Source organism: Hirundo rustica, chromosome 2 (assembly GCF_015227805.2).
Source record: "Hirundo rustica isolate bHirRus1 chromosome 2, bHirRus1.pri.v3, whole genome shotgun sequence".
Lineage (NCBI taxonomy): Eukaryota > Metazoa > Chordata > Aves > Passeriformes > Hirundinidae > Hirundo > Hirundo rustica.
The window spans coordinates 20897743-20924098 of record NC_053451.1 but is presented as its reverse complement, the minus strand read 5'-3'; the positions used below and the strand labels follow the sequence as shown (position 1 = coordinate 20924098).

Sequence of the window (26356 nt, the reverse complement as noted above, 5' to 3'; positions counted from 1 at the left end):
TTTGAAGAATATAAAATACCTATTAATACTTCATTCTCAGAAAATATATACCATTTCATCCCCAGAAAATCAGTCAAGGTCTGTCTCTGAAACTGGGGACAGAAAACTGAACAAAAGTTGCTCAAGAAATGCTCCTGCTCCCAGATACTGCTTGGGTTCAGTGACCCTTACCTGGTCCACATCTGACAAGTTAAGAAGGAAGAACACTCAGCTAAGGTTTCATATATTTAAGTGAGTTTTCCCAACATGGATAACTAGAAGTGAGCAGAGAGGATGGTTTTTAGAAGTAGAGTTGGATTTAGATGATCACATAGCTTGTCTGGAGACTTTATGCTGTTGTTGATACATTAGCATTTTTTAATGTAAAATTAAACCATGAGGAGTGAAGAAGAAGAGTATTTTAGAATTAAATTATCCACAATTCACATGAAGAACAGGGGATTAACTCGGTTGGTTAGAGCATGGTGCTAATGCAAGGGTGGTGATGGGCCAGTTTACTTCAGAGTTGGACCCAATGATCCTCGTGGGTCCCTTCCAACTCAGAATATTCTGTGAGGAATCACTATCTGCTCTTCAGATAAAGTCCCCTTTTACTGGAAAATAGATAACATCTGGAGGAATTGCATCATCCTGACCGGAAAGGCTAGAAGATGAGGAAAAGAACCTTTGAAAGTAAATGACCTCATGCATTATTTCCCCTATCAAGACCAAAGAGCAGGTAAGTTATCTACAAGTAGAGCAAAATTTCATTATTAGCTTTTAATAAAATATAATTAGCTCTCTCTAAGATGATAGTCCCAAAAAAAGTGGAAAATAAAATAATTATTTATGAAATAACAGTTACCAAATGTTGCCTTTGTTCTTTCAGGAATATGAGGAATCATAGTAGTATCTTGTTCATCAAAGGTTGGAAGAATCTCTGTTGGAAAAAACATCAATAAATGATCTGAATAATGAAAGGAATCTCCCTTCCCTCCTTTTCCTAAGAAACCTTTCAGCACTATACTGTATACAACAGGAAAAAGGATGTTTTAAACAGCAATGGGCATTTACCCTCAGAAATGTATGGTTAGTCTAGAACAGTAACAAATTTTCAGTGAAATCACTGATTATATTACATAGGTCAGCTGGATTTATGATGGGGAGTCACCTAAGCAAAATGTAATTGAAGGGAATCCTCACTCTAATCTGGGTGAAAATGCATGTATAAAGAAAAAGCAATGCAACAGCATTAGGAGATTTCTCTCATTAGAGCTTCAAAAACATGGTGCAAACTATTGAAGTGTGCTGCTCAGATACAAGCTGCAAATAACTTTTTATCCTTGATTAAAACATATAGGTTGATACTATTTCTTCTGTTAATATCTACGCAAGATACAAAACCTCGTGAACTGTTGAAGTTTCCATCGGATTTAATTGCATCCCTGCAGAGGTTTCTTAACCTAGAACAATATCCAGGTAACAGCAGTTGCACTGATGAGTATTCCCCCCACTGCCACCCCAAAAGCAATTGTTATTATCCACTGCAGCATCACAAAAGACCAGATAATTTACCAGGCTTCCTGTATGGAGCATCCGGGATGGGAGTTGCTCTAGGTTTAAAAGGAATATGTTGTGGTTCTTTAAAAGCTGAAAGAAAAGATCTGTTTTAAGGGTTTATACTTTGAAAAAATCAGGTTTGTTGCACAGGTACTGCGTGCCTCATGCTTGCAAAGAAAAAACAATCCCTGCCTGACAGCCTGAAAAACTCAGTGTCAGATACATGCAGGAATTCAAGAGAAAACAAAATCCTGAATGAAAACATGGGTGGAAAATTAATCAGGTAAGCAAAAATCTGGAGTCTAGCAACAAAACCTGAAAGAACACAGACAGCTACAGGTAATATATTTCTGTCTATATTTCAGGGCCCATAATTGCAACACCCATGGTGCGCTGGTCTCCTACAAGTGTCAAAGGAATTACAACGTGTGTGACAGGGAAAGAAATTTTCTGTGAAGACAACAAACCAGCTAGGAATCTTTCAATGCCTGCAACAGAGTATAATGTAGTTCAATTAGTAGAAAAGTAGAAAGTAGAAAACAAATCAAAACCACAAACAGATTATGTAAAAAGGGATCAATGATATATAATAAGCATTGGCCCAAGGAGAAGTGAAAAAATAATAATGACCAGCTCAATGTAACAAATTTACCTGCTGCTGTCTTTTGTTGTTCAACTGTAAATGCACTAACCACCAAAACTTCATAAAAACATGATATACAGAGTTTGTGGTGAGTATAAGTTAGTGGTAAAAATACTCCCTTTAATATGATTGGTGTGTTTTCAATTTGGAATACATTCTTTTACTTTCTTTTCCTTAAAAAAAAAAAAAATCTTCATAAAATTAGTGAATTTTATTCACTCAAAATAACGTTCAATGGATACTCTCAGAACTGTTAGAAGTTATAGAGGTTTGGCAGGTCATTAGCATGTAAATCCCTATTAAGTTCATTTTTAAGGGTGAAATTCCATTACCAGGTCCCACAAACCTATGAGTGGTTTGAGTTAGAGATATTTAGTTAGAGATACATGAAGGACCTCAAATAGGTTTTTTCTCTAAGCACCTTTTGACAGGCACAAAAGACATGCAATTTCTTCCAAATTCTCATAATGTTTATATGTTGTCTACCCTGCTGTAGAGATTATTCATCAGTGACAGATGTGTGGCTGAAAAGCAAAGGCAACTACTGAAACTTGGACACTAAGAATAGAAATCAGCTCTGTTTTCTTTTAAACACCTATTTAATGATCATCAGGGAATGTATTTGTAATATGAAGGGATGTTAATCGATATCTGATTCACTGTGGAAGGACAACCCAAAAGAACTCCTGGATACTCAAGCACAACAAAACAACAAAATATGTACCAGGTTTTTTGTGTGGTACATCTGGACTTGGTGATGCCCTGGGCTTGGAAGGGACTCGTCGACTTTCTTTTGGACCTGTGGAAATGAGCAAAGTTTTGAGTTTTTTGTTGAGGATGATGATTCTTGGACCTGTGAAGATGCGCGAATTTTTGAACACATTGTTGAGGATGATGTTTCAACGTCTGTCTTTCAATTTTTCTGATGAACCAGAAGATTCATTTTCTGCTAAGAAAATTTTTAGGGATTATTTCTGTCATTTGAAAATTATCCCAAAGACGCCTCCTATTAGTTCAATCAATACAATGCCAGTGCAGAGACTAAAGACAAAGTGACTTTTACAGCGCAGTATCGAATGAACACTCCACTCCTAACAGCAATAACAAATAGAGCTTTCGGCAGAGTAAACTGCTGTAGCTCTAACACTTCCTAGCTGTGCTTCTCAAGTGTTTCATATTGCAAAAGTATGCTACTCATTTAAATCAACTCTGCATTTAAAAAAAAAAAAAAAAGAAAAAATCCTCAGCAAAGCAGTCAAAGCAGAAGAAACATGGAAATTTACTGCTAATTTGCAAATGGACAGAGCTATTTCTAAAGTTTTGGGAACAGGAAAGTACTGTAATTTTACACTTTTAAAGAAATGTAAAATTCAATTCAAAAATACAAATATTTCTGCCACATTAAAAAAAAAAAAAAAAAAATCAAGATTTTCCTGTGTGCAAGGACTCAAGATGAGTGTTAACCCACACACCTGTATCACGGGTTATCGACATGTATAAACAACCAGCTGATTATCTTGTTCCATGACAGCTGTATAGCAAAATTTGATTATGACAGCAGAGTACAGCCTATTCAATAAATAACTGCATCTTCTGAGATCTCATCAATTTTGAACATTTTCAAAGTGATAAAAATTTCATGCACTAAAGGGGGAAGTATTGATAAGCTTACTTGCTCTAGTTGGAGGAACACGTGGACTGGGTGATGTTCTAGGTTTGGAGGGCCTGTGATATGTATCTTTAGAAGCTGAAAGAAAGAAACTGGGTTAAGCATTATAAAAGCAATAAGTAGCTACAAATACACTGCTATATAATGGGCATTGTCCTGGAATGATTCACAATATCAAATTCAAGTGACAAAAATGCCTCAATCCAATGGATTTGCCTCAAGCAATCTTATGACCCAGGATCAATGAAGTGATTGTGTTCTGACAGTGAAACTGAGGTTTGAGTGGAACAGAATTATTTTTCAGTCCTCCATGAAGGACTGAATTTCATTTCATAAAACTGGAGGGGAAGGGAAGCAGAGAAAGTTTTCAGGATGCAGCTCTGCCCACCCAAACCACACGGCCACCTGAAACAGTGCTACCTCCACGGGATGACTGGAGAACACATAATTAGGATCCTGTTCTGATCTGCCCTCTGCCTCTTACCATTAAATGTTGAAGGAAATTTTCCTATCTTATGCATAACAACTTGAAAGGAACAAGGATTCTCCTCGACTGTTTCATAGAAAATAAGAAGAGACTGAGAGCCTTGACTGTTAAATTTTTAAGGAACATGCAAAGAAAGATGATTTTTTCAGGTCTGATTTGAATGATTTTTGCTGAAAAAGAAAGACCATGTCACAATTCAAACAAGAAAGCATCATTACCTATTGTTGCCTTTGGTTTCTCAGTTCTAAACCTAATTGTTTCCAGAACTGCATTAGTGTAATAAAACAACAAAACCAAAGTATTACTAAAACAGATCAAAAATGTTACAATCACTGTCCCACAATAATCATACCATCCCTGCTAGGGCTGATGACAGACAGATACTCCTCCCTGAAACTCAGCACTGAGGTATTATGCTCCTCAGAATTTCCTGCAGCTCAAGGTAACAGCTCTAATACAGAACAGATCCCAAATATAAACCCAAAGTTTTTGGAAAAGCCACAGAGAGACTGCGTGGGTTGGTTTTTTCACCTTCAGCTTTGTACACTTTCCTGACTTATTTCAAGGTTTTGTTTCTAGCAATAGCTGCAGACTTACTGGGGAGAAAAGGAACCCGAGTTGTCTCTCTGCCCATCTCTTCACCACCACCCTTTAATACTCTGTGTACCTTGGACACCCATACTGGGTCCGGCTGGGATGGAGGTTATTTTCTTCATAGCAGCCCCTGTGGTACTCTGTTTTGGATTAACGAGCAAGGAAGTGTTGATAAAATACCAGTGTTATAGTTACTGCTGAATACGGCTTGTTACAGCATCCAAGAGTTCTTTGTTTTTCACTCTGCCCCCAGGCGAGAGGGCTGGGCTAGGAGGGGGCAGGATGCTTGGAGAGGACTCAGCCAGGACAACAGAACCACCCTGGCCACAGGGATATTCCACCTCACACTAAGTTATGCTTGACAACAAAACTCCCCAAAGCACCCATTGCTCCTAGACTGGCACTGGTCTGCCTGCGGGATGTGGTGTGTAGTTGCTTTGTACCACCTGTTTTTTTCCCCCCTCTTTTTATCCTTCCTTATTAAAACTGTCTCCATCTTGAATTATGATTTCTTTTCTCTTTTTTATTATTTTTTTTTTTTTTCCTCCTAGCTTCTGCTCTTCTGATTCTCTACCCCAGAACACTGTGGGATAGAATGAGAGAGAGTTTAGTGTGCACTTAGCCTCAGGCCAGGGTCAACCCACTATGGTACCTCACATCATGCGAGTGTGAGTTGCATAATTTACTTTCCCCCTCCTTCATTCTCATTAGGTTGTATGTGGGTATAACAATCCATGTAGACGCAATTATAGGAAGTATTACACATTCTTAAATCTCTGAGCAACTCAAGGGCTCTGGAAAAGTGAACCAACAAGTATGAATTAAATTTTATGCCTGGAAAACAAGAAACAAGCACACAATTTGAGAAATCAGAGCAGTATCCTTCCTCCTTGCAATGACACCCCTCGTTTCCACCTTCATTTTGCCAGAACACAAGCAAGTTCACGAAGAAAAGGCTTACTTTCACTGAGAATTGTACAGAAAACACCCATTGCTTCAGTGACTTACAATGTAACAAAGAACTGAAGATATTTTCAACTTACCAGGCTGCTTATAAATTCTACATGTCACTGGATTTTATCCCTCAAGGAAAGTTCCAAAATACATGCCCAAGGAATACATACAAATCTGAAGCTCCACTGATCAAAGTAGAATCCATAAGACACAGGTGTCAGCATGAAAAGGTTAAAAAAAAAGAATTTACCAGGTTTTGTTCGTGGCACCTCTGGGCTCGGTGATGTTCTAGGTTTGGAAGGAACACGCTGTGGTTCTCTAGGAACTGAAAAAACAAAAAAAAAAACAAAAAAAAACCCCAGCAACTGCAGCAACTACTAGAATTTTTTGAGAACTGATACTAACAGAAAGCATAACATTAAAGAAGAACACATGCCTTTGGGATGCTTTGGAATCACAAAAACTTGAGTAATGGAGAAACATGAATGCTTGGTAGATAACAAACCCCAGTGCTGATGGAAAACCTCTGTAACAGGACAATGTCAAGCAAGGCCAGTAGAGTTGGAAGTAGAAAAGGGGAAGCATCACACAGTAGAAATGCAGTATAGAGACAAGAAATCAAGGGTAGGTTGTGGTGCTTCCATCCACTTTGCAGAATGAATTTGTGTGAGAAAAAATAGAAAAAGATGATTATGACTTGTTAGTGAAAAATCACCAAACCCTCCTTTACAGGATGAACTTTAATAGTAAAAAATTATGAGAGTGGAGTGCAGTGAAGAAGTGCTTGTGATGCTCAGTGAGAAAAAAGCTAAATGTGATGAACCCCAGGGGATTTACTCCGTAGGTAAAACTGTTACCTATTGTTGGTTTGAGTTGATCAGTTCTAAGTGTTATAGATTCCAGGACTGTATCAGAAACAAAACAGAAAAGATGTTTTGAAAGTTGAAAATTTACAATTAGCAATAGTTTCTGAATCATATACTTTGTATACTGCCTCATAGAGAAACAGCTGTATTAAAAGAAGATCTGAGAAAGCAGTGTAATCTTCAACATAGCGTGAGATTTGTTCTCTCATAGACTTCAATAAAATATCCAAATATTATCATCCTGTTACTCAGAAAATGGCTTTTGAGGGACAAGAGTCTCTTCCCTTGGTGATGTGTTTAAATGCATTCCATATACACAATTGGAATCAGACAGTACTTGCCTATGTACTGAACACTATTATTAAAGAACATTGTATGGTGTATCACATTGCACAGTCATATAATCCACCTCTAGGCAGGCATGGGTCTAAAATAAAACTGGGTGGTTTAGGGCCATAAGGATGTGAAATTGATGTGTCAATTCTTCTGTAAGGATTACAATACAACAAAAGAAGAGACGTCTTTGGATCTTTTAAGAAAAGTACAAGATAAGTGGATGATGCTGTAGAAAATGTTCTGTATATTACACATTCTTGAAGAAACAGTAAGTTGTTGGGGGGATTGTTTTTGTTTGTTTGTTTTAAACACAGATTAATACAAGCTCACAACATTTGTGTGACAAAACCATAAACCATTTCTGAGAAGGCCAGACTACCATAACAATGAAAAACAGCCACAAAGGTAAAAATTGAGTGTATGAGAAGTTGCATCCTAAGGTGTAATTTGGAAACAATGTTTTATAATCAAATGCCATGGTTAAAAAATTATGAGAAGACAAGGATTTTGACTGTTTGCTATATGAGGAAATCACACCTAATAGATAACATCAGATTTCAAAAATATTGGTCTATGTCTACAATCTAAAGGTCTTCAATAAAGTGTTTATTCTTAAATTTTTCACATTTACCAAACATCAATATGCTGATATTTAAGACCCTTGAAATTTTCTGTTGATATTACCAACTGGAGAGTATGGGACAGAAAGTAATTTTTTCTGCCTACCACTGAATTCAACTGCTTGCACATTTAATGACATAAAAATCCAGTATTTTGGAATACAATGTAGAAGATCATTAATGCCAATAAACATTTATAAACAAATACTAAGTATGCATGTATAACTGGGCAATTTACTACCTCATGCAGAAAATAATAACGACATGAAATTAATTAATTGCAGCTTAGAAGGGAACAGATTTACTCTAACAATGCAAAGCAATATTGGAAAGAATGCTACCCCCCAAGTAGCCTCAGTACACGCTTTAATTGCTTGGTATTTGCTTTAGTTAGCAAGGTTAATCTGAGTGTAACAACACTATTCTCATCCTGTTGCCCTGAAGTAGCAGAGGTTTATTCTTTTGCTCTGTGAGAAATACGTAGCAAATGTCACTATTTGTGAAAACTGCAATTAAATCACTGAACAGAACAGAACCCCATTCTGTTTTAACTGGCTCAGTTAACTGAACGGCTGCTCGTAAATACATTTCAATCCAAAATAAACTGTACTAGAAACAATCACAAAGCAGTTTACCATCTTTGGCTTGTGGGATGTGAGGTTTGGGTGAAGTTTTAGGTTTAGAAGGAACACGTTGAGTCTCCTTTGGTGCTGAAAGAGAAAATGTGGGCAATAAATTAGTTAAATTGCGCAGCAATTAGCATCTGATACCAGCTGAACACACAAGCACAGAAACCTCACACCTGCAACTGAGAAGTAGGTAAGTCAGGTAATACTCTCCATGTGTTTACAACAATCTAAGCAAGAAAGTGGAATTTTAGTCATTTCTGAAGCTCAGTTTTTGTTTTTATTTCTAAAATAAAAACTGGAACAAGCACAAACAAGCAAAATTGTGAGAAAGGTGATTCAGAGCTGCCAGCACAATTTCTTTTTTTATAAAGGAGACATTCCAGCTGTGAAGAGAGCAATACACCCAGCTGTTTTGAATGCCAAGCAAGATAATTACCTAGAAGAAAAATGAGGTTAAATGAAACCATCCTGAGGCATAAGGTGATTAACTTCAGTGATGCTTGCTGTGATGTGAATAAAGCAAATACAACAGCTTGGCAAGGAAATACTATTACCTACGGGTGACCTTGGTGGTTCAGTTCTAAGTGTAATAGGTTCCAAGACTGCAACAGAAACAGTGTGAAAAAGTGAGTAAGGAACACACTCCAAAATCTTAAAATTACTCCAGTGGTAAGTAGAAAAGCAGGCACTAACTCAACACCACAGTAATATGGATCTTAAAGTTGACTTTTAAACTATGGGCAATTAAAATTCTTAATAATACAGGTAAAATAAGAAATAAGTAATTGGACAAACTTGATGGCAATAGAAGCAAAAATATGTGGATATAAATCAGGAAATCCAAGAACGAGCAAGAGAAGAGGTCATAGAGTTTAACCCAGAGACAGCAAGGGACTCCTGATATACAGAATGTCAGGAGTCCCCAAACTAAACCCTGTTACTTGAAAGTATTGTGCTGACCATGACAAAAGAGTTTAATTTTTCCTTTAAAGTGAGCAATTAAGCAGAGGACTAAAAGACTGCTATCGGTAGAGGTGTATTTATTAGTTATCTGAAAAAACGTAGCTTGACAAAGCCTGTTTGTTTTTTCTCATATCCACTTACAATTTGGATCACAAACCCAATATATCACGCCTTTTTCCTGGTCACAAACTATACCAAATGGGACAAAAAGCTATGAGATGGCAGGATCTATAAAAATTTCTTGGCAATAAAGAAAATACATTAAAATAGTGTTAATGCATAAATTCTCCCCTCTCAGGGCAGTAATAAGTAAAGCAGCATATAACACAGACATACACACCTAAAGAGAGAATCTTTTCTATAACCAATATTCACTTATCTCTCAAAATCTCTTATGCATCTACCTATTCTAAAAATGGGCTTCACAATAAATAACTCTATAAAACTTTGATTGCACTTGAGGAGCACTTTGTTAGTACACGTAATAAATACTGTGATATCAAACATTCACAGTGTAATATTCAGTAGTATTAATATTGCAGCAAATGAGGAAAAAAATCCCCAAACAACCAGCATTAACTTCTATTGACAGTGGCCAGATACACTACAGAAATTTTAAACTAGTCACTAATTTTATAAACGTTCTCACCACATATGCCTAATAAGACTTTGTTATTATTCAAATCCATCATTTACCTTTGTTTAAATTCAAGATCTTTTCCTACACAAGACTATTTTTCTAGACTAAATTTCTATTTTTCAGGTTGCCTTTGAAAAATCAGTCAGTTCTTACAAAGAGAAAAAAAAGCTTCCAATATTAAAAACAAATTTATATTATTTGTTAGGCCTGAAAACTGTCTTCTGGAGCAAAATTATTTCTTTTTGCACAAGTATTATCCCAAAAAAATGAATGGCTCTTCTCCCCACCTAGAGGAAAAAAAAATTGACATTTTTGTTTTCTTTACTTTCTGCACTAATAGCAAGCCTCAAAGTATGTAATTTCAAAAGAACTGCCTTATTAGATTTGGCTTGAGGTGTTTTGATCTTAGATCTTTTGGGCTTCAAATGTGAGGAACGTGAACTGGGAAGGTTGTGTCATGAAAACCAGCATTTAAGCCGAAAGCAGAAGTCCTACAGAAAATCACATTCACATTCAGCAATGAAGAAATGAAGTCTAGGAAATGATCCTCTCTCCATATCAATCAATAACCACAGAAAAAGAAATTGTACTATGTGTTTAATGCATGAAATATTGGATATGAACAAAACAAGCAATGATTATCCATTTGATGGATAATCAAAGAGCTGGATGTTCTTCTGCAGCAAAATTAACTTCTCATAGTTTAGTCAAAAGCAAAAAGAAAGATATTTAGGCAATGCTAAGAAAAGGTTGTTATGTAACATTGACCTTGACAAATCAATGTCATTAGAGGAGTTTTGAGAGTATTTCATGGTATAGAACTTGTTGCAGTTGAAAACTATGAGTTTAAGTGATTTGTTGCTAATTGACCAAACCAAACTGATTCTATTTTATCAAATCATTTAAGTATGCTTAAAGCGTCCTTGTCCTGTGAAGCATCATTATATGTAGTCAGCTTCATCAGGTTTTAAAGAGCAAAGCTAGACTGCTGAAAGCATCTTGGAGCCCTTCTCAGAATAAAACCAGAACAGTAAATGCAAATAGTGATTCAAATTCTCCTTTGAATTAGATACAGCATTTAAGGGCTCACTGCAAAGGAGAGACCTTTGTTCTTAGTCTGCATAAAAAAAAAAATATATTAAGCATATCAATATATATTCCTATACTAAAAAAGGCCATGTATTACTTTATATAAACTGTGCTCCTCGTTAAAAATAAAACTAATTTTTAAAATTGAACACAAGTTTGGCTGTATTAATTGAAAAAAATGCAGTATTTCCCATACATTTGGGAAATTGTCAAGCAATGTGCTACAAAACTCCTTCTGCAGGAATTGTTTGGCAGTGTGTAGTTTTGAATGTAATTTTTTGATTGTGGTATTTCTATATTCCATAAAATCTTTATTATTGTAATAATTCTTATTCTTTCTTCCTCTAATGTAAGTGAAACTTTTAAGTAAATACCTTTGAAGTGAGAGCCTATCTTTTAGAAAACATCTCCATGTTAGAAGCATGGAGAAACAATAAAGCACCAAAACTATACTTCCATTTGCTGGGTTTGGACCACACATGAATAAGCAAGAAGCCTCCAGGAAATGGTGTTTTCAACTGCACATGTTATCAAGACCAATGAAAAGAAGAGTGACTAAGGATGACTCATAATCATTACCCTCTGCAGTCTTTGGACCTTCATATGTGTAGGGACTCCTAGCAGTGACTGATGTTGGAATGGCTGCTGCTGGAATAAAGAGAATTTTCTTAAAAGAAATACAGGTGCATCTGTATCTATTTTTCAACTGCTGGTACAGCTCAGCTGCTCTTGCTTCCCAGCTATAATCCACCTTTACAAAACTCTTGCAATGGAAACATTGAGTAAATGACAAATTTACTGAAATCACCCTGTGTGACTTTTGCTGCTCTTGGAAAATACAAAATGCATTTATGTTACAGGAACGCACTTTAGAGGAGCTCTCTAAAGCGTCACCTTCCTGTTTTACTGAATTTTTATCTCTTTAGACCTCTGAAAAGAAACAGCTCCAGAGAAGTCCATTTTCTTTAGTAAATCTTTCTATTGGTCTTCCTGGGTTTCACTCATAGTGATACAAAGGATAGATGTGAAAGGATTCAGGTGTATAACTGTAAAGCCACAGAAAGCAAGGCTGAAGATCCCAGCACATTATCTAGTGCCACTGCACATAAGATCATCAAGTTAATAAGCTTCCCATCTCTATCTAGAGTACTTAATTGCGTTTGAAAGGAACAAACTCTAAACACTCTGAAAAATATAAAGAACTCTGAAGTCAAAATTGGTAAAATTGTTTGATATTAGCATGACTTTACAAGCAGAATCCATTTTAATTCCCAAATGCATTTACAATCATTGAGTAATCTTTGTGCTTCAAAGCACAAAGATTTGAAATCCTTCAAATTTTGCTTTGTTTACTCTGTTTTGACACTTAACTTCTGTCCCTCCCTACAGACTTTAATTAGGAAAGAAAAAGTGATGGATAAATATGGTACGATGTGCCTCAAAATATAGTTTTGGACATACTAACAATTTGTCACGTTTTAATTCACAAGCATTTTAAGACTCACAAACGCACTTATTTCAAGGAAGTTACCTTAATTTTTTTAAGTACAATAAAATCTGACCTAACACTTCCAAGAGTCTCTTAGTTTAGATAGAAAATTGCATTCTTAATTTAAAAGTTTCTATTTCCCCACAAGAGGGTTTATGGTGGCTTACCTGGATGGACGGTGTTTAAATTTAAAAGACTGAATTATTTAAGAATTCTAATTTTTCCCTCTTTTCTTTAATGACTTTTTTTTAATAGCTTAGACAGCTTTTATATTTGATACAATTGCCACTATTCTAAGAAGGTAAAGTACTCCAAACTGTCTTCAGGGCAAATAATTTGTGCATTTAAGTAAATGACCAGAGAAGTTGCGGAGTCTCAGTCCCTGGAGATATTTAAAAACTTTTCGGTAAAGAAAGTTTTGCAGTGCATTTGAGCGCACAATAGAAAATTCATTATAATTTCCTTTTCTGAAAAATGGAGAATGTTTAGAGAGAGGTATTCATGCTAACAATAGTAGAAGTGACGACAATGGCTGGGCATGATCACGTTGGCAACGAAACCTTATTTTTTTTCATGCAGGCAACAGATTCAGTTACCCAAATACCAAGCAAGAGAATGAAACTGTGAACTTTCACTAGAATGTACAGTTTGTTAGCTAGAAAATCTGAAAATCATTTAAATGTTTGGGGTTTTTTAAATGAAGCTTTTTTTCTCCGCTTCCAAAAAAGGCAAATACTTTACCAGAAACATATTACTAATGAAGGCCAAAATTAATAGCTTGACCCAAAGGCAGTTATTAGTAAGTCATTGATTAAATAGGAATTTGGCATATATTGTTCATTATTTTGATTCACTGTCAGGGAAAGGTGACAACCACTATAATGACACAAGTTTCTAATTTAAGCTGAACTTCCAAGTGATGCTGGAACACAGACAGACTTCTGCTCTTTGACCATTTTACCACCTACCCAAAAGCCAGCTTATCCCCATGCACTGCATATTTTACAGCTTAAATACTATTTTCTGAACAAGAATATAATTTGTCACATCAGAACATGGGCCAGTTTCACTACCTACTCACAAGAGAATCATGACAAGCTTCATCAAGATTAAAAAGAGCGTCTTAGGATTCTACCTAAATGATTTGTGAGACCACTAATGGGAAAGAAAAAGCCAGAGGCACATGTACAAATACGGAACAGTGCCACTTTCTTTGTAGGCATACAGAAATTTGCTGTAGAGTCATTCAGTGTGGAAATACCAGGATGAAACCTCGATCTTGCCAGTCCCAGGGTGTAAAACAAATTTATGCAACAGTTTCCAATTGAGTTGCTTTTTTTGTCAGCCATTTCAAAAAACAACATGCAGGACTCAGTTCTATATTGAGACATAGAAATCTAGAGCAGAGACAAAAGTAATGATTCTTGCAATACAATACCGGATTGCCTACACTAAAAATTATGCAGGAGTTGCAATCAGCATAAAAAACTAATTAGGCACAGCATTCTGAGACAATTCCAAGTCATAAGTGCCATTCCTTTAACAAGCTTCACAGGGAATAATTTGGTCTGAAGAGAGTTAATTTCTTTTTATGAGCAAAAAATAATTTGCAGGGAATCTGGAAAGAATTTAATAAAATCATCTGATCTCTTCCAGCATTGAGTAATATATTCTTACAATAAGCAATTATGCAATTTCAAGCTTTCTAATTTCATTATAAACCATGTAACACTAGAAATATTTTTACAACTGTATTTATTTATTCCTCAGGCCCAGAAAATGCCAGGTGTGCTTTATTCTCTGCCACACATCGTAGACCAAATTTAACCTCAGTGTGAAATTGCTACTTCGTTTGGGATCATAAAATATGTCTTTACTGAATTCCAGAACAAAATTCCACTCTTACTTTCACAGTTTCAGGTAAGCCTACATATGCACTAATGATCACTGAATCAATACAAATCCTATGGTTCTATGTAAGATGCTATAATCATCAGCAAAACAGTAGAATTTGTGTTCTCTGGACCCTATGCTGAACAAAGCAGGAAAACCTGTTATTTCAAAATGAAAAGCAGGAAGACCATTTGCTTCAATGTCAGGCTGCGTGAGTTGGGGACTTTGGATACAAAAGTTAAGTTTTCTTCCTTTGCTTCTGTGAGATCCAATACAAAATTATTATACCTCAAAGAGGAATTCCTCACCTTTCTGATGATAAAGTGCTCAATTTCACATTCACACAGAAGAAATTAAAGCTAAAATGCAGTACTTAAGCGATACACTATAACAAATGTTTGCTATGGAAATTAGTTACCAGGTTTAGTTCGTGGCTTTTGGGGTCTGGCAGATGGTCTAGGTTTAGATGCAGAAGTAGTGAGTTTTGCTTCTTTAGGAGCTGAAAGAAATATACTCGATTGTAAGTTTATGTTTGCCATTGTACCACAAAAAAATCAAACGAGGCAATGAATGACTACTGGGAACAAAAGCAAATGGTAGAATCAGATATGCCAAGAAGGCTTCTCAAAAATCTTCCAAAGAATACACTACTCCAGCAAAATCCCTCTGTTCTTCACTGTAAAAGTAATTGCATTTAAATATTCAACAGAAGCTTGCAGTCACATCTGAGTATTCCTCTCATTAAGTTAGCAAATTTAATTTTGCAAGATACCTAAGAGATAATACAATAATGTTTTCAATCCTTTTGAAATCCAGGTCAATTTTAAGTCAAAAGAAGACATATATAGACAAAATATACAAAAGTGTCCTCAGTTTTTGGCACAGTAAAGAAATTACTGGCAAACAGCTGGAAGAACATGCAATCAATTAAAAAAAAATGGAACTACTTCATAACTGCAGTCATTGAATTCTGCTAATAGAACAGAAGCAGCTAATGCAACTAGAACAATATAAGTAGAATAGCAGTATAATCTAAATGGTAAAAATTAAGAACAATGAGTCCTAGAAACCCTTTTTCCACCAAACATACATGGGCTCAAACTGTAATTAGCTAATCTGCCTGTTAGTCTGTCTTCAGATAAAGCATAAACTCAGTTTCAGGCAGAGGTAAGTAACTTGGTGCATTTTTAAAAAGCAGTGCTATGAGACTGCTATCCAATAAAATGTTTTATAGCAATTGACACAGTAGAAAAATGCTTGACATCTACAATGAGCAGAGAGGAGTGGAGCCATGAAGTTTTCCAAGTCAAAATGACATTCAGACGAATTCATAAAACAGTGGAATTAACACATTAACTTAGTACTGCAGGAATCCTTCACGGAGAGTTCTGGGATTAACATCCACAATACCTTTACACTTGGCATTTCCAATGGGTTTTCTGAATAAAGAATGTTGGTGTAGAAAAGCTCTCAGTAAAATGGAAGTTAAAAATTTTTACTGTACCATGGAACTAGCAAAGCTGCATAGAAAAAATGGATTCTTTTTCTCCTAAGCTTAGAAAAACATTTCTGAATGCTTATCTCCTAACTGTCTTCTTTCAGAGAAATAGATTAAATACAGCAAAAGCTATGAGATAAAGTAGCAGTACAAACTGTGGCTTGGACTGCAAAGAAGAGTGGCCAACAGCTACAGAAATATGTATTACTGTTTTCTCCCAAATTTGTCCCAAACCACGACAATTACCTAGGGTTGCTTTTGGTTGTTCAACGGTCTGAGAAGTTTTAGGCTCCAAAAGTGGTGGTTTAGGGGCTAGAAAAGAAAAATTTAGATGTAATCAAATTGATCAGTAGATGTATTAACACGAAGCCATAGGTGTTATCATTCCAGTAGTTCAGGGGAGTTGTTTTTTAAACAGTCTAGATAGGTCTTGCTCTTGCATGTAACACACTACACTCCTTTTAGCTTTGTTTCCTATGAAATTGCACACTGAAAAATTGTGAGAGTCTGCTTCTAAGGCTCTTTCCCCATACTTATGTTCTTAAGATATTTTTAGTCCTGTATTTGATTCAGTCAGCAAACAAATTTCTCTTTGGTTAAGGCAGAATAGTGAGAAAGGAGAGATGAGGAAGAAAAGAATGTGGACTGTAATGAACACTGGAGAATCCACATGGAAGGAAACTTCTAAAGGCCAAAGTTTTGCTGAAAATTCTAAATCAGTACCTGCAGTTAATTGCAAGAGAGGTATGAGATAGTAAAGGCAGCTACTGTTTTTTACTGATCTGTCTGTTTATAAGACATGAGAACAGAAACATTTTAGATCTCAAATAATCCACAGCATAATATTTATTGGTCCAGTACCTGAATCACTAAAGGAGGTAAAATAATTTCCCTTAATCCCGAATCCAAAGAAAATTAGTAGAGGTCTGTTTTTTTGATCATAAGGCAGAAAATACACAACACAATGATTATGTTCCCACGGTATTAGCAAAGAAGTCATCTTTGCCATAGTATGTCTGTGTGAAAATGGGAGATGGGGAGTGGCAAAAGAGATTATAAAAATAATAATCATATTTATTGCTTATAGGAGTGTTATATAATTTTTTTTTTTTTTTACTCTTGTGCCACCCAGAAATTTTTTTTTCCATTCCAGTCCTTTAAAAAGGTTGCAACACTAGAGAACTGGTTTATATTTTTATCACTGGATACAAGTGCATAAAACTGATGAGCTTAACTCTCTTTAAGTTAATGAGAGTCAATGACCAATTTAAGAATGATGAGTTAGTCAGGATGCTCATGTATTGCACAGATCCTGTCCTTTTTTAGGAAGTTTTGCTTAGATATTTTTAGAGAACATATCTCTCTGCATACCAACTTATGAAATTGTTGTGCACAATTACCAGGTTTCACACGCTGTACTTCTGGGGTAGCAGATGGTTTCGGTTTAGAAGGAATAAGTGGTATTTCTTTAGGAGCTGAAAGAAAGAGCTCAGTTTGCAATGAAAAATTGTTTGACAAGCATTTCCCGCAACAAACAGCACACGTCACAAGTTTATATTGAAGACAACTTAGTATGGAACACCAAAGCCAGCCGATGAAATCAGATTTTGAAGTGTGGAATGGAGATGACACTGAAATGCTGTACGTTGACCAGAAATAAGATTCTGCGAGTCCAAAGCAATTAAAATTTCCATTTTGGAAGCTTTACATACTAGAGACAATCAGCACATGCATGTGCATTGGGAATAAAAGAGATAGAACACTAATAAAAAGATGATGGTGTTTTGTCATGCAAGAGAAAAGTTCTACTTCTCTGAGACAGTAAATCCACCCAGAACCTTGTTCTCATACACAGGTACGCCAAGAACAATCAATATAATGATGATGGAAGAACAAGACACTCTAACCAGGAAAAAGAGTGACTATGGATGTGAAATGATATGTGGAAAGAATGCATTCATATGGAATGGAGTGCTCAAAACAAACAGAGTTTTTCACTGGGTGAAAACAACATTACCTAATGTTACCCTTGGCCATTGAAAAGGACGGGAAGTTTTAGGTGTGAAAGATTCCAGAATGGGTTCACTTCTTGCTGCTGGAAGAAATGATGACAGTCATAAGAGAGCAAAGAGCTAATGGAAGAAACTCTTCTTTCATGAGCAAAAATAAATTTGTTTTAACAAGAACAACAACTATTTCACCAATGCCTGGACACTTATCAGTTTAGAATACATTAGGGAGAAATTCAGAACTGCATAGAGCTTCAGTGACTATAAATCAGAGCATCTGTGATGAGCAAAAACTTTGGATATTTATTTCCTCCGGCCTTCATTGCAACTGGTCTGAATCTCAACCACTGCCAAGATTTTAAGTAGGGGTTTCAAACATTTTGAGTTTTGGTCCAATACTTAGGGGAGATGGTACTGTGTACAAAGTAGATATTTAATGAAGAGGACATGTTGAACAATCAATTAGTCACACATTAAAACAAAAAATTTGGAACAGAAACCTGACAACAGATCCAACTGCGGTTTCAGTCCAAAACCACTGAGTGTCTGTAACTGTTAACCAATTTCATGCTGCTAAGGATGCACTAATGCTAACATTTCTGGTGATGCTACAACAATAAAACGCAACCTACAGTTTCCATCAGTGCTTTCATCAGAGATACTCTACAAATACTGTTTTCTCAGTTATCTATGCAGCATATTTTTCCACAGACTGAACCACGTGACTGTGAGTCACCATGTGCATTATAACTGTGAGAAAACACCAAGTTCAACCCTTAGCAGCAACATAAATTTGAAATCAGCTGTTACAGGATAATCCAAAGGTGCACTGAAAAAAACAACAGTGTATTAATTTCAGTTGAGTTTTAGAGCATGGCTTGAGCTACTGAATTAAGAGCTAGGTAGAGATTATTGTACCTGGTCCAGCTTCTGTTATTTCAGGCTTACTAGGTGCCACAGGACTCGAAAGAACAGGCTGAATACCACCAAAAACTACAAAAAAACCATGTCATGTTATCTATGATTATTAATACTACACACAGCTTTTTTGGTCATAAAAAAACAACTGAAAAACCTGATATGTTATAGCACACCTAATCTGCACTTCTCCATAAGCACACCTTACCTCCTTAGGAATGGAGCAGTATTGGTTTAGAGTGTGAGCTGAAGGTAGTGCTTGAAGTGAGAAGTAAAACTAAGTTGTCAGCCAGCCAAAGCTAATATTGCTTTGTAGTTTAAAGCGACCCAGAAAACACAAAGATAAAGATTTCTAATACCACAATTATACAGCACTCAATCCCCTCCCCCAAACTATAAAAACTAAAGAGCACTGCAAGTTTATTTCAATGAAAAAAAGCACCTGCTTCAGTTTTCTTCAGTGCTTTGTGTCAGTATTTTTAGTGAATTTTAATGTCATATAATTTGTCATACACACATGAAAAACAAGGGTAAAGTTAAAAAGAATCACTAAACAGCGAAAGCAAAATAGTAAGAAAGAAGCTTTCTATGCTGGCAAGACAATATCTGGTATAAAAATGTGTTCTAACTGAGCATATTAGGCTTGTAAGAAAACACATACTTTTAGAATTCTTATTAAGATTTAGCCAGTAGTAGCATTAAACCTACTTTAGTAGCTTTAAACCAGGTTTACTTCATGTAAGTATATCTCAAAATAGCCCTAGAAGTAGTGTTTCTGATCTCACAGTCTGTTGGAGATCAGAAACGCTACCAGGTGAGTTTCTGAGCAAAAAGCACAAGTTGTCATGTAAAAAAGGATGCTTTCAATAATCATGACTCACACAGAAGACAATCAAAAGAAGATGATCAAAATCTCTAGGATTAATAAAATTTCAAAACGGCTGTCCAAACACCAAAAAAGGGTTTAACTGAAAAGCTAATGCATTACTATTACCCGCAGTGGTTTTTAGCACATGAGGTGTTCTGGAAAGTGGAGGCATAGATTTTTCCAGGTCAGCTGAACTTGTAGCTGTGGAAAAAAATAAGTATCCCTGAGATTCATATTGATGCAGACGTAGCAAGGGGAGCAAAAATCAGAAGAAGAAAGTTTGCTTTACATTGTTTCACAAGATGCCAACACCACTACAACAGAGCTCCATAAATTTCCAACTTTAAAAGAAGGTAACAAAACTTCAAAGTTTTGAAGATGTCAAATGCACCTCATAGACACACCTGACAAGAACTGCAGTCCCTCTAAGAGCAGATTTATCAACATGAGTCAATTGATCTGTGCCCATGTCACATGGAAAAAACTGTGCTTTTGACTTCACCTGCACCCATAGAAAGAGACCTATGTACTTCAAATGCATGCAACTATGGATTTGTACAACCAAGTATTTCTGTTGCCAAAGCTTTGCATGCTTCTATACAGCAAAAGCCAGTATTTTGACTTACGGGTTTTAGCATACTATACATAACGCACTTTGTCATTTGTAGTATTTTATCTAATTGACATAATATAAATTAACACAACTTCTATGATAGGGACAGACTGAGGCAGAAAATCTAACACAAAACTGTTGAAATATTGACTGCCAGGTTTAGGATAATGTTCCTTCTCATCTCTTGAACATTTGTACCTTTGCAATGAATACAAATGCCTTCTTGAACACCTATGACCCCAGCAATAAAAGTTTCAAGGTGCAATAGAAACATAACCTGAAAAAAGGTCTTATGAACAGAGAAAACTGCAAAACAATGTGTTTGGTACAGCTAATAGAAAATCCCCCGTGGTGAAATGCCCCAGTCAAGAACATGTAATTGATAATGCACTCATCATCTATTCAACGGCTAAAAAACACACAAAAATTATTAATTCCTATGGTTTCATTTGTGTTGGATCCTATACAACAAAATATCACCATGTAATTACAGAGCCTATCAGACACTGAAAACAAAATTCTGCTTCAGACACCAAGCAATCAGAGCACACAGCCTGTAACTGTAACACACTTGATGCAAAACCAAATAATAAGCAATGGAAGTATCATAAATACAATTTACCCGTCTCTGTTTTTGATATTTCTGCAGATGCAGAAGTTTGGGACAGGAAACTAATATGATTAGAGTCCAGTGAAGCTGGAAAAAGAAAAACAAAACCAAAACAAAACAGCCTTTGCCATCTGAACATACAGACTGAAAAGGTTTCAAGACATTACTAAGAAACTAGGGATTTGGGAAAGGAAAATATTTCAAATGAACATGCCATGGATTTCCTAATGTAAATGAGTGAAAATGCACTGATGATGAAAATGATGAAGAAGCTGCTAGAAGAAATATGAAGAAGAGATCTCATTAGAAGAGAAGTGGAATTGCCATAGCCAATGCCAGAATTAAATATGGTTTTGCACATATGGTCCCTTTCATCTCTACACTTAAGCTTTACCAAAATCTCGGCCCAAGGAAAGTAGCAGGTTGGCTAAAAGCACAACAATATCTCTTGGGACAATTCCCATCACGCATTACTACCAGAACTGCAAGAAATATCATTACTTCCAGAGGCAGCTGGTGTCTCAAATGGTGAAGAAAGATCCTCTGATTCACCAAAAGCTGAAATGAAGTTTTGATCTTAAAACCTTATCATGGCCTCAAAAGCAGCAGCCATGGAAAGGCGTGTCCTCTTGTGCCAGCCCAGCTGGTTTTGCCTCTTAGGAATGCTAATATATTTGAATGCATCAGAGAAAGCAAGAGCAACTACTCAAACACACAGAAGCAGGGGAATGGAGATGAAGGCCAGGTGAAACAACGTGGTCTCTCTGCAGAATGTCACATGCTTCCTGCAGAATATGCTCATCAGCCATGGAAAAAGCGTGGGATCAAACAAGAGAATTGCAGGACCGGTGTGCCGAGTGCTTTGACCAGCCAAGCTGCACCAACAAGTCTTCATCCTCTGCATGGAAGATGACAAGGTGGTTTGGGGTGGCATGGCAGGTGTGATGGGAAGTGAAAGAGATGGCAGACAATGGGAAAAGAAGGCTGTTGCTAGTTACCCATCACAGTTTGTTGAGTTGCCAGGGAGGAAGGAGTGGTGGACTTCGGCCTTGGTCTTCGAGGAGCTAAGATCAAACACAGAAACCACCTTCAGGTCCTCACTCGGGCTGATGTCACACAGGCCACTTCAAGGCAGAGTTGTAAAGAAGGGGACGTGGCCCTGCTTGGGCCAGGCTCCCGTGGCACAGCTGCACTCCCCACGGTGGCACAAAGCTGCCTCTCAACTGGCATTGGCAGCCAAGGCACGAGAGGAAACCTAGACACGGCTCCACAGGAAATTTGCAGGTAGAATAATTTTAGTAAGGAGCCATAAGGAGCCAGCCACATCACGGACCCACTCTTTGGGACACCAGCACATCCGACCAGGCTCATCGCTGCAGAGAAGAGCATTGCCATAGGAAGCAGGGAAGGAGGGAATCGCTGGCTATTTACCCATCCTGGTGGTTTCCTGTGAAGCAGACAAGGTGGATTCCAGGTCTGGTCTCTCGGTTGCTACGGTCAGACACAGAAACGCTCTTGAGATATCCACTCAGCCTTGCCACAGCAGTACAAGCAGCACCAGCTCACAACACCCTAAATGTCTGTACTTAGGGCCACACGTGCCCTTTCCTGGCAGTACCCTGCGACTCAAACCCACGGCCAAGTGTCTTGCTGCGGTTGCAACTAACCCAATACTCCCTGAGGCTCAATAGCTAAATGGCTCCACATCAACAGAAAAATGCCAAAATATCCAATTCACCAAACCACTCCTTACATTTCCTTGGCAGACGCAAAACCAACAGGTAATGCAGACAGAGCATGAGCCGAGATCTCAACTCACAATTCAAAATTCAGGATGATAAATGCTGGGTATGTCACCAATGTAAGCAGCTGCAAATACTCATTAATAATTTTTCTAGCATTAAGGAATAAACTGCTCATTTTGCTATCAATATTCAGTTATAACTCCAACCTTTCTTAAAAGTTCAGTAATTTTTGCAAATAAGTATTTCCTTACTGTTTTCACTATTATTGTTTTCCATATAACAGAACGTATAAGCTCTCATCATTCACATGAAAGGCCTTACAATTCCCTGTGAAATATAATTCCCATTCTTCCTTACAGTTAGTCTCTAAACCAATGATTAACATGCCTATTCATCAAGCTTGAACCTTAGTTCCCATTCAAATGTTAAAAAAATGTTCTGTATGCTAACAAATCCACATCAGTAAGAAAACACAAAATTATGTTTCTGTCATATTGTAATATTTCGTTCTAGAAAGAATTTTCAAAATAAAAAACGCGCATATGTATTCTGTGACAAATTCTTCTTCCCTTCAAAATCGACTTTTCAAGTGATGGAAAAAAGCATATGTTCTAGCATCAAAATTATGTCATTAGTATGGCAAGTGTTTTAAAGTACATTAACAAACCATAGATATTGCACAAAGCGCGTGAAAATTATGTCAAATGATGGCAAGGATAAAGAAAAAAATTAAAATATTTTATTACCATCTGTTGTTCCTTGGCTTGCAAGGTAAGGAGAAGTAGATTTCAGCTTTGGTCTCTGAGTAACTAAGATGAAATCAGAAAACTGCCTTTAGAAATAGAGGTGAAGTTTTTATTTTAAAGCTGTGTCAGGTCAGAACTCTGTGAATAAAGTCCATATTGCATTCAGCTCTTTTACATAACTATTTGCATTCATTACAAGATTATTCCACTTCAAAACTGGGGGGCTTAGTTGAGTTAGTGTAGAATACAGAGAGTTAATCTTTAGTGAACTAAGCCTATAGAGCAGAAAACTAGGAAGAGTAAATGAGAAGTCTAATAATTAAATATCTCATCATTTACAAAAATGACTGACCATCTTGCTGAAATGTTTGGCATTGCCACTATCAGTAAAAGAACTGAAATGTTTGGACTAAATTTTAAAATACAGCTTTTCTTATTTAAGTATTGTGAAATGATAGAAATTAGGATGGAATCACTGTTTACCCATCACTGTCCTTGTGGTTTTCAGGAAAGGAAAAGACGTGGGCTCCAAAACTGGTCTCGGGAGAGCTAAGATTAGAGATGGAAACTATCTTGAGATGTTATGGCAGTCTCTATGCATATGAAAGCATTATTTTAATCACACCCAAACAAGTCAGTATTTAAATTGTGGTTTCTTATGTATACTCTTTCTACCAAATAAATCCTACATCAAATTATAGTCACTTGATATTATCACAAACCTCCAGCCACTAGCTAAACACTGCTCCTATTGCACAATTGTGGCAGTCTTGATGCTCCAGAGCTGCCTTTTAACTGCAGTAAATGACACATTCCAAAATCCTTTTTCTGGCATCGTATATTTTCCAACTATAAACTGCAAACTAGTAAATGACTATTGTTTGCATCAAAGATACTGCCCACCTTATATTTAATCTGAAAAATTATTAACTAGCTCTGATTATTATATACTATACCACACTTAAAAATATGAACTTTGGGTCTAAACTAATATATGCCTGGGGAAAAAAAGAAACAATAGGTTCTCCACTGAAAAATGCATAAAGGTGAACTTAATAAGGATTTCCATCAAGAGTTGGGCACACTGGTAGAAGAAAACCAACCTGTGCTTTCTTAACCAAAATCTGTAAGAATCTCTAATAGAATAGCTTGATTAATTTACAAGTTTTCAATCTGAACAGGTATGAAGTACTTTGAACAGACAGAATCTCACAACAACACTCAAAGACAAGGATAAGCTACAAGAAGAGTCACATTTACTGCACACTAATTAGTGAACAGATTTGTAAATGACAACAGTGAATGCAAAGATCACAATACAAATCCCTTCTCTTGTCTAATAATGTATTATTGAAAAAGAATAAAGTTTCTCATATAAGCATAGAGCAAATTCCTAACACAAACAGATGACAGTCAAACAGTTTATCTCAGAAAATGGAATCAAAGTTTGGAAACTGTCACCACATTTGCAAGAACACACTAAAGAAAAAGTAGAAGACCACAGATCTGACAGACCAACAAGGAGAACATTTCAAACATGGAGTTCTTGTTCTGAAAGAATTCTGTACTTCGGGTGACACGTGCCCTTTCCTGGCAGTACCCTGTGACTCAAACCCACGGTCAAGTGCCTTGCCATGGTTGCAACTAACCCAATATTCCCTGAGGAGTCTTAGCAAATAAAATCTTTCAAAAATGGCTCAAAAGTTTGTAGGGTAGATTGACAGCGGTGTGAATTGAAAGAGTTCCAGACATTTCTCCCTTTACACCTGCACTTCTCTGTGGTACAGGGCTACTTACTGTCCTCTCCCTCTCCATTTTGTTTGCTGAAAAATGGGAATAATAAGAGTTGCACAAATACATTTTCTGGGTGTCTTCTCCTTGCCTACCGCTGGTTTAAAGAAGCGTTCGACATAGCTGTTAAGATGGCAAATATAAAAGGAAGTAACTACTTGTGTACAGGGGGATGCTATAGAACATTTACAAATATCCAGAGGTCTGCAGTAGAAGACAAGGCTCAGAGTATACCAAGAGGAAAAAAAGGAGCTCTCCTGTCTTCAGCATTAAATTCTTCCTATAGAGGAAGAAAATATGAAAGAAATTGGCTTGATCATTTAGGAAACATAGAGAAAGATGACAAACCTTTTTTTCCCTAAATAAATGGGTTATTTTCCCCTAGATATATCTAGATGATCAAGTCTCAACGCCTAACACTGAACTTGGGTTTGCAATGCTCACTGTGCTGCTTTTAATCTCCCTAAAAGGACTTTTGTCATAGTTGGAGAGTCCTCCTTAATGAGAAATATGTTTGAATATTCCATGCAACTTCTGGATTTACAACTTGAACAACCATTAAAGCTGTTTTAAAACCACAATTGAACATGAGCAATATTTATAGAAGATAAATCCACAAGGAGAATTTCCTGCACATGTCACTCTCTGCCCCCAACATTGCAACTGACCAGGATGATGTCTTAAGTACCAATAACCAGAGAAATATGCGTTAGTAATAATAAAGTAAATAGAAAATTAAAAAGGCTATGACTTGAAGCAATACAACAACTATCTGTATCACGACACACTGCATATAGTAGAGAAATTACATTTTGTTACAATCCCCACAGTATCTCATGGTAAAATTCTATTACATTAAGTAATATATAATTGGTCAGTGGCAATCATGGGTAATATGACCAACTATTATGCTAAAAGTGAACTCAGAATTTGGAAAGAAGATCATAATCCAGCATTTTAAACTTCTTAGATATTGCCCTAAACAAAAATAGGCTACCCAACGTAGAATTTTAATGTTGCAGTTGTTCTTGTCCCCAAAGTAAAGGAAACCAACATTTCACCAAAAGCACCCTGGGAACCTTTCTGATAATTCAAGAATGCTCACTTTGTAAAAAGTGTCAATATCAGACTGAGCTGATGGTATTTC

At 36.5% G+C, this 26356-nt stretch overlaps 1 protein-coding gene across 22 annotated transcripts in view; it reads right to left on the bottom strand.

Moving 5' to 3' along the window:
- ABI3BP (ABI family member 3 binding protein) overlaps positions 1–26356 on the bottom strand; it is a 183447-nt gene that overhangs the window by 41022 nt on the left and 116069 nt on the right. For 7 of the 22 annotated variants that reach the window (XM_058424358.1, XM_058424389.1, XM_058424377.1 and 4 more), the window contains 17 exons: positions 21926–21991; positions 20940–21014; positions 19825–19905; positions 18837–18911; positions 17927–18004; positions 17310–17384; positions 16156–16221; positions 14830–14910; positions 11609–11677; positions 8892–8939; positions 8344–8418; positions 6744–6791; positions 6137–6211; positions 3855–3929; positions 2907–2981; positions 1555–1629; positions 845–919 (listed from right to left, as the gene is read on the bottom strand). In XM_058424358.1, the coding sequence (XP_058280341.1) occupies positions 845–919; positions 1555–1629; positions 2907–2981; positions 3855–3929; positions 6137–6211; positions 6744–6791; positions 8344–8418; positions 8892–8939; positions 11609–11677; positions 14830–14910; positions 16156–16221; positions 17310–17384; positions 17927–18004; positions 18837–18911; positions 19825–19905; positions 20940–21014; positions 21926–21991 (1212 nt within the window). The remainder of the gene's footprint in view (positions 1–844; positions 920–1554; positions 1630–2906; positions 2982–3854; positions 3930–6136; positions 6212–6743; positions 6792–8343; positions 8419–8891; positions 8940–11608; positions 11678–14829; positions 14911–16155; positions 16222–17309; positions 17385–17926; positions 18005–18836; positions 18912–19824; positions 19906–20939; positions 21015–21925; positions 21992–26356) is intronic. The other 15 variants (XM_058424406.1, XM_058424408.1, XM_058424362.1 and 12 more) reach the window with 14 other exon arrangements.